The 9,033-nt window shown below is 40.3% G+C and overlaps 1 protein-coding gene across 1 annotated transcript in view; it reads right to left on the bottom strand.

The window, feature by feature from the left end:
• Positions 1 to 3,354: 3,354 nt before the first annotated feature.
• Positions 3,355 to 9,033, bottom strand: part of LOC143299623 (protein MCM10 homolog) — a 42,344-nt gene continuing 36,665 nt past the window's right edge. Inside the window, exons 26-27 of the mRNA XM_076612916.1 lie at positions 8,265 to 8,307; positions 3,355 to 6,753 (exon numbers count right to left, since the gene is read on the bottom strand). Coding sequence (XP_076469031.1) covers positions 6,640 to 6,753; positions 8,265 to 8,307 — 157 coding nt within the window. The 3' untranslated portion in view covers positions 3,355 to 6,639. The remainder of the gene's footprint in view (positions 6,754 to 8,264; positions 8,308 to 9,033) is intronic.

Genomic DNA, 9,033 nt, shown 5'->3' with positions numbered 1-9,033 from the left:
AGAATGTAATGTTTAAGATGAGAAAGATCAGTTTAAAGCAAATTAACCCCCCTAGCGTTAATTACATATTATTTTCCCTTTTTTACTATCTGCAGCAAAGACATGCACCAGAAATATAACTTCCATGCTTAGTAAAAGAAGTTCCTGTTTGAACAAAAAATGATTAAAAAAAAGACTATTCTTGTTGTTGTCAGAACATCAGATCAAAGTGCCAAGTTTAGAGAAAAATAATATAACAGTAAATTCAGTTTGCATATAATTTGGCTTCTTTTTTAATTTTTTGTGCCCATCCCAGAGGTGCAATATTGTTGTAAACAAGATGACTGGAAAGAACTGAATTTTTCCTATTTTTCTGCCAAATTTGGTGTCAACTGACAAAGTATTTGCAGAGAAAATGGCAATGTTAAAGTTTACCATGGACACACACACACACACACACACACACACAACCAAACACCGGGTTAAAACATAGACTCACTTTGTTTACACAAGTGAGTCAAAAATAGGCGGTAATGCTGTGTTTTACTGCTTAGAAACTGTACACTCTCTTTTCTTTAACTCTCTTCATACGGTGACAAATTAATAGGCAACGATGCTGCTTTTTACCGCAGCTGACATCACTGAAACGTTACTAACGGAAGGTGCTCATAATAACATTGAGGAACTGGATGAAGACAATGAATGGCAGTATTTCTAACGATGAAAGTCATAGGCTGAGCCATTGAGACACCACTGGACATCTGATGGGGTGTCTGTGGGGTGAAAGACAGGGAGAAAATTAGCCGTCCCGAGTGAGTTAATTCTTCTCCAAAGTTCGTCTTTTCTGGTCAGTAGGAAACTGAATGGCAGATCAGACTCGTCTGAAGTGTGAGGTATGGTCAAAATGGATGACACGCAACACTGTTAATATCAAATTTGATATTGTTTTTGAGGAAGAGAGGGGGTGAGAATCGTGCGTGTGTGCACACAATCACACACACACACACGCGCGTGCGCGTGCGCACACGCACTACACACACACGCACATACAAACACAAACACTACACATACACACACCTGTTTTCATTGCCCTTCATACTGAACAGCTTTCGCGATTGTAAGATTCTTAAGATTTGTTCTGCCAAAACGAAAGTGAGAACATGTATCATGTTCAGTTGCACTGGTTCCCTTTAGAATTTCGATGTGAATACAAAGTTGCAGTTCTTGCCTTTTGCTGTCTTGATGGGTTACCTTTGCCTCAACTGACTGCTTCATTTTCCACATATCGCTCTTTTTGTGCTGTTTGTTCTTACCAAGAAAACCTCTTCAGACGTCTGAGGCATAAATTTTAGACTGTCAAGAAATGTCACACACACACACACACACACACAGATCTTTTTTTTCACTGACCCCAGATATGAAACTGGCTGCCATCAAGTCCACGTAACTCCAACTCTGAGTGAATTCTAACTCAATCTCAAAACATATATTTTGCCAAATATTCCCTTAGCTACTTTACAGGCTCTCTCTCCCTCTGTGTGTGTGTGTGTGTGTGTGTGTGTGTGTGTGTGGATATAGCTGTTTATGGTGCATGATCTTAGTACATAAGCTGTATGAGTGGAGTATGTACAGTGCTTTGATTTGCATGTCGCAAGAATGTGCTATAATGACATTCATTATTTCATGATCAATAAAATCTGAATATAAAAATCAAAATACACCAACATACACGTATGTGCATGTGCACACACACACATACATGCATGCACACACTGACTCTCACACACACAAACACACTCACAGACACACAGACATACACCCACCACCCACACTTTTGAGCTGCAAGCACACAAGTTCGCCCTCCCTTCCCTTATCGTTCTCAATACTGCTTCCTGTTCCATGCCGCCCTGTCTTGAGTTAGAAGTGACAGATAGACAGACAGACAACAGAGTAAATCCGCTGTGGGTATGCAGCCCCACAATCCCAGGAACCAATACCGTGCTCACCCTGACGCATTCACAGGAAAACAAAATCTGCCAGCTTTTGCCGGAGGGGTGTTTGATAACAAAGGCCGGAGTGTGTGGGTGTGTGGGTATGTCGTGGGACAATGGACACTGACGCTAACTCGAGCAGCACGTGCAGCCAATTTTGCATCTTATTTCGTCGACAGTCGAACGCAAGGAGCATGTTGCTTTTTTCACATGAACGGTTTTTTTTTTGTTTGTTTGTTTTTGCTGTTTTTTTTTGGGGGGGGGGTGTCTATTTAAATATTCTCCCAAAGCATTCTCAAATCATTTACATTGTCTTTGGCTAAGTCGACCCTGTGTGGACCAACAACAACAACACACACACACAACAACAACAAAAAAACTTATCCACGGTTTGGTTACATTGGTATAATAAGTCAACCTTTTCTGGGACACAAAAATTTGCTTGCTGTATATGAGTCCACTTGTAGTTGTGTTTTTTTTTCTCTTAATGTGTGTGTGTGTTCATGCGTGCATGCATGTGTATATTATTATGTGTATGTGTGTGCATACATGTGTATATTATGTGTGTGTGTGCACGAGCATGTTTTTTCTTGTGTGTGTGTGTGTGTGTGTGTGCTTGTGAGTAAAAGAGACTGAGTTTTGTATATCAGTTTGTCTATGTCATTCTCTGTCCCCTGTTAACTCTGAAGGAATATGTTTTATTCTGTTGCTTATATCATACCCAGACTGTACTACTGATCAACCTCCATTCTTATGATAATCATCAGGTAATAGTCACAAGATAATGTTTAGAAGATAACAATCGTAACTTAAGGTCCATAAGGTAACTTTCATAAGCTTACGTTTGCATGCTAACTTTGTGAGCCAAGATTTGTATAAGCTTACATTCGTCAGCTAAGGTTAAAAAGTTAAGGTTTATAACGCAGCAAACATGAGCTGAGTGCTGAGGTTTGACTTTGAAAGGTTGAAAACAGCTACCAAAATTATGTGGAAAAGTAGAGCTCTACAAAATATTGGGGTTTTCTCTGGACTTCGATCTGTGTTTTGAGACCATGAACATTGTGTGAATTAAAAAAAAAATCTTCAAACGTGTGACAGTGGAGAGCCATTTTCAGATGTATACATACTTCACTCTATCTCTCTATATATACATGTGTGTGCGTGCATGCATGTGCACACTTTCTTATTGACACATTCCATTTGTCTTGAATGTAAGTCTTGATTATAGAACCCTGTGGAGTTAAATATCTGGTACACATCATTATTGAGAGTAACAACGTTTGTTGGTATACAGAAAAAGATGAAACAGAGCACATCTTGTGGTATGTAAAAAAACATTTATTTTCACCTGTTTCACAATGACATGTCAACAAAAAGTCTCAAATATATGTTTTTCTTTCTTCACTCATCTTTATTTCAAACATTTTTTTTGTTTTGAGAATAAAAACTGTATGGTCTTAAGAAAACAGGCATCCCACTGGCATCTTGTTCCAACCTCACAAATGAACCACACACACACATACATGCAAACACATTCCCAAAACAATTCACTTTTCTCCTTAGGTTCTTACAGATGTGACCACACAAAATTCCAGACTTTTAACAGACCAGACTGAAAATTCTCCATACCAAATACACAGCCAGACAGAATCAAAACTTCGTCTGCTGTAATGGCTGATGAAAGAGATCGGAGGATACCCCACTATCAATCTCCAGCTTTCTTCACTTTTTGTCTGTTCATTTGTTTGGTGTTCTTGTTGTTGAAGTTTTTTTTTTTTTAACTGCATTATGCTCTTTGTTGACTAGTACTAGTCCGAGGTGTAATTAGAATAGCAAGACTTTTCCAGCCCTGGAAATGGTTCTCTCTCATTTTCCAAGACTTTTGCAGCCCTGGAAATGGTCCTCTCATTTCCCTATGATTTTTCCAGCCCTGGAAATGGACCTCTCATTTCCCCAAGACTTTTCCAGCCCTGGAAATGGACCTCTCATTTCCCCAAGACTTTTCCAGCCCTGAAAATACTTTTTCTTGTTTTTGCAAGACTTTTCCAGCCCTGGAAATGGTTCTTTTTTCCAGACTTCGATGACTGTGGTAATCCTGTGCATTCATCTCAGCATGCGACTGTATGATCAATGGTTTCTCCACAGCAAGGGGAATTCTTTTACAGCTTTGTCAAGGACTATGATGGTCAAAATTAGAGGTAAGATTGCACTGGCTCTCAGTGCTGCAGCCTTGAAGGCTTGTTGGCCTTTGGGAACCATCCCTACACTGACTGCCCTAAAAGTAAAACCCTCATGGCTGAGAAAGTAGGGATGTAACCTGGGCAAGACACTCTCCACTATAATCAAATTTCAACCCAGATAGTCAGGAAAGCAGATGCCTCTCCTGCTATGCTGATGGTCATAGTCAGACACAACTGACTATCATACATATATACCAGTATCACCACAATGTCTGTGGCACAATATCCACACTAAGACAGACAGGTGATGTAAGAATTAAAGCTAAAATAATGTAAATATTCAGTGAAAGAAATCACGGCTAAAATGACAGTCTGAATAACTCAGTGTCCCATTTCATTTATTGTTCTAAAAAAAACCCCAAACAAACTACTAATATAAAACAGTCCATTAAATGCAACATTGTGTGCATGCTACCTAAAATCAAATTCTGTAGAAAAACATTTTCAAATCATAAAATTAGAGCAAAGCTAAAATCGTCCCACCATCAGCCCACAATGACACAAAGGTTAAAGGTCCCACATAACCTTTTCACTAAATTTCAGCAATCAGGGTAGTGAATTCATTTCCACTGCGTTCAGGGCTTGGCACAGGAAGGCAGGGCCCACTCCTCTCCTTCCACCATTATAACCTTACCCCAACCTGAAGTCAGGTACCCATTCACACCTGGGTATGACACAACACCATGCCAAAATGGGGCTTCGAACCCTATCACTGGTGAACACAGGGTCAGTAGTCTGATACCTAACTCATTCAGCCACAGAGCATCAGTAATGCCACAGTTCCAGAACACCCCCCCCCCTTCCCCCACAAAACCACAGGAAAACCCACTGCATACACACTTTTCAGAGGAACCATGCGACTGTACAATCGTTAGTTGTATTTGAGTTGAGACTTATTTCCCATTCCATAAGCCATATACTGTTCCAGACATACATTTCCAATGACATTCATTTATAAGCCATGCAAACTCTGTGTGTGTGTGTGTGTGTGAGTAATTAAGTAATGTACTATGCATAGTCTTTGAATCTGTTTCATGCTTTTGTGCATTAAACCATTTTTTTTCTTCTTCCTTTTGTATGCTATTGTGTGTGTGTGTGTATGTGTTTAATGTTTATTGTAAAGTGCTTTAAGCTCCCTTTAAGGGAGGAAAACACTCAACAAGTATCCATTATTACTATCATTATCATCAGGCACCAAAAATTAAATCCATGGACAATGCCATACTTTTTTTTTCTCTTTGAATCACATATTATACAACTATGTACATCTTTATCAAAATCACATACATTCATGATGTAAACCAACTCATATCCCTTCAATTCTTAACACAGTACAAATAAGGTCAAACCCATGCATTTAGTTTTTCCATTCACCAATTCCTGTTTAAAATCCATTCAGACAATATCCAATAAACTAGGTCAAGGTCACACACTCAGTTTTTCCATTCATTCATTCCTGATCTGTTAAAATTCATTCTCAGAATATTACAATAAATTATTCGTTGTAATTCTAAGCTGTTCACATCACTGAGGCACAGGTTTCAAGCTCGGCTCCGTGTCTCACACTGAAGTACAAGTTGAGCACTCTTTGTAATAAATATATAAACAAATCTGCCCCTTCCTACCTCTGTGACTGCCTTCACCTCTACACCCCATCTTGCTTGCTACAATCAGCTTCAGACCCATTGTTTCCTTGCCGTGTTCTGAGATTCAAACACTCCACAGAGGGCTGCCGCTCTTTCTCTGTGCACTTGGAATGAGATCACTCTTCGGCCACGTCACATCTCTGCACTCAGGTCTTTCAAGCCTGGTCATAGGTCTCTCCTCCCCTACCTGGAGTGGAATGATGGTCTAGAGGTAACGCGTCCGCCTAGGAAGCGAGAGAATCTGAGCGCACTCGTTCAAATCACGGCTCAGTCGCCAATATTTTTCTCCCTCTCCACTAGATCTTGAGTGGTGGTCTGGACGCTAGTCATTTGGATGAGACGATCAACTGAGGTCCTGTGTGCAGCATGCACTTAGCGCTCATAAAAGAACCCACGGGAACAAAAGGGTTGTTCCTGGCAAAATTCTGTAGAAAAATCCACTTTGACAGGAAAAACAAATAAAATTGCACACAGGAAAAAATACAAAAAAATGGGTGGCGCTGTAGTGCAGCAACGCACCCGCCCTGGGGAGAGCAAATTTCACACAGAAATCTGTTGTGATAAGAAGAGAAATACAATACAATACAATCCAATACAATCTCTTCACTGCCTACAGATTCTCCAGCTTTCTGTTCAATGTATTTCTAAGTTCTGTCTTTCATCCGCCTGAATCAGACTTGCATGTGAACGACTGGTGTGAAAGCGCTTTGATTTGCTTCACAACAATGTCAAGAGCTATACAAACACCTTTATTATCATTACTATTATCATATTCAATGGAAATCAGTCTTGTGGTAGAGTGGCCATGAACACTTTCTGATCCATTGAGTTGATGAACTTGCTTTCGTCTCCACGCAGACACAGTGTTTCGGACTCCAGCTTAGGTCCCGTTTTTTCCTGAAAAAAAAAAGAGAAAAAAAACAATGATACATATATAACACACTATCCAGAAATCTACTCTAGGTACTTTACAAAACCACTTTTGTTTACATAGCACATTACATCAATGTGACTGACAAACTGAACACACACAAATACATACAAACACACATACACACACAATGCATACATACATTTTAACGTATATATGTACATAGCAGCTACCCTCCACACATACACACACATTGGCATGCACAAACAGACACAGACGCGTACACACACACACACACGTACCAACATACACATTCATACACATGCATGTATTTATGTACACATACATATGTATGCACACATAGTCAAGCTCAGCTCACACAAAGGAAGTGGACCTGCCACAACTGAACTTACTGCTGAAAAAATAATTGAATAATTGAAAGGAACATCAGAAACAAATTGTTAACAAAAAGCAAACAGAAAAACAGAAGAGATATAACTGAATAATCAAAAGGAAAATCAAAAACTAATAGTAAACATGTAAACACTCTCTCTGGGGACAGCAGCCTGAATTTTGAACAGATAAAATCTGTTGTGATAGAGCAATCTGATCACCAATATGCAGCAGTTTAGGGGAAACAACCCATGGGGTGTGCCATGCACTGTGGAAAGCCTGACAGGGATTGCGTCCCTTCCATCATGCTCGGTGCAGTTTACAAGGAATTTTTTCTTTTGCTCAGAACTTTCAAACGACTAGCCTTTTTCCTATTAAAAGTACAATGCATTTGCATTGTCCCTGAAAAATCTAATGGCATTTCAGTGTCTGTGTAGGGGTAGGGGTGGATGGGGGGTTATATTTGAGAAAGTAGAATGTATCAATCTTAAAATGTGGTGATGCCAATATCGAAAATATCTATGCTAATATGTGGTCATGCCAGTTTTCCACACAACAAAAAGGAAAATATCTTCAAACCAAACCCCAGAAAAACTTTTAGACAAGTAAGGGGCTGACTGCTTTAGAATATGATTATGTTAAATGAGCAAAAAGTAAGTGGCTCATGCTCTCATCACAGGCTACTCAAATCTAAAAAACATATCGAGCATAAAGACGATGTGACTGTGATTTCATTTTCTGTCCTCTTCATCACATAATTTATTAGCAATTTCACCGTCATTGCTAAACATGTCCCATAGCCTTTTAAGGCCACACAGGCAGTGAATTCACATCCAGTGTCCAGGGCTCGGCATGGGAAGGCAGGGCCCAATCTTCTTCTTCCATCGTTTTATCCTTCCCTGAGTGAAGTCTGGTACCCATTCACACCTGGGAGGAATGAGGAAAATCAGAGAAAAGTGCCTTTCCCAAGGACACAACACCATGCTATAACAGGGCCTCGAACCCCGATCACTGGTGAATACTGGATCACAAGTCCAAGACCTTACCAACTCTGCCATGGCGCCCCCTTCTCCATTGAAAGTAATTCACTTTCAAGCCAGTAACACTGGCAATACACAATGGATGTCAACTTTCTTGTACTTACCCGATGCATGGATGTCTTCTCATAGCTATGTTCTCCACATTTTCTGGAAAAAAAAAGATAACAACAAAAATCATTAAAACATAATGTACTGGTACTAACATCCCACTAGCACAGAGAATGAACTGTAAACAAAAAAAGGAAAGAAAACAAGAACACACCTGACACATGAAATGAATCAGTGACTGCACAAAAACCTACACACGACAAAGCTTATGAACAAAAAGAGAGAGAGGCGGTGAAGTGGGCAAAGTGTAATCTGATGACGACACAGAGGATCAAAACACTTCAAATAACACACACAACAACACCAAGATTCGTCTGCTAGTCACAGCACAAGCAGTCCACAGGGCTGTTAGGTCGCCAGACCACACACCAGAGGAGACCCTGCACTGCTGCTGAGTCACTTTGATGGTGTTCAGCAGTGTCTGTTCAGCAAACACAGGACCACCACCTGCTCAGCTCCCTCCCCAGTAACTGCTGAGTCATGGAGCCAGACTGAGTGAGCGTACTCCCTCCCTTGTACTCCCAGGTACGGTGCCTTACAGAATGGTCTTCGCAAGCCCGTCTGATCTTGTGACATGCCTGTTCCATTTAAACTTCTTCCTCAAGACAACAGTTAGAAGGTCATTGTGGGGTCCAATGGCTTGGGTGATCTTCTGTCGGACCTCAGTGTTCATGAGCTGCTCAGTGTATAAGATGCCTAGTAGCTTTCTAAAGCATCTAATTTCTATGGCTTGGATCTTTTTCTGGAGCTCAGCAGTGAGAGTCT

The sequence above is a fragment of the Babylonia areolata genome, chromosome 25 (assembly GCF_041734735.1).
Source record: "Babylonia areolata isolate BAREFJ2019XMU chromosome 25, ASM4173473v1, whole genome shotgun sequence".
NCBI lineage: Eukaryota > Metazoa > Mollusca > Gastropoda > Neogastropoda > Buccinidae > Babylonia > Babylonia areolata.
The sequence above is the reverse complement of the archived record's forward strand: the minus strand, read 5'-3'. Positions and strand labels throughout refer to the sequence as shown.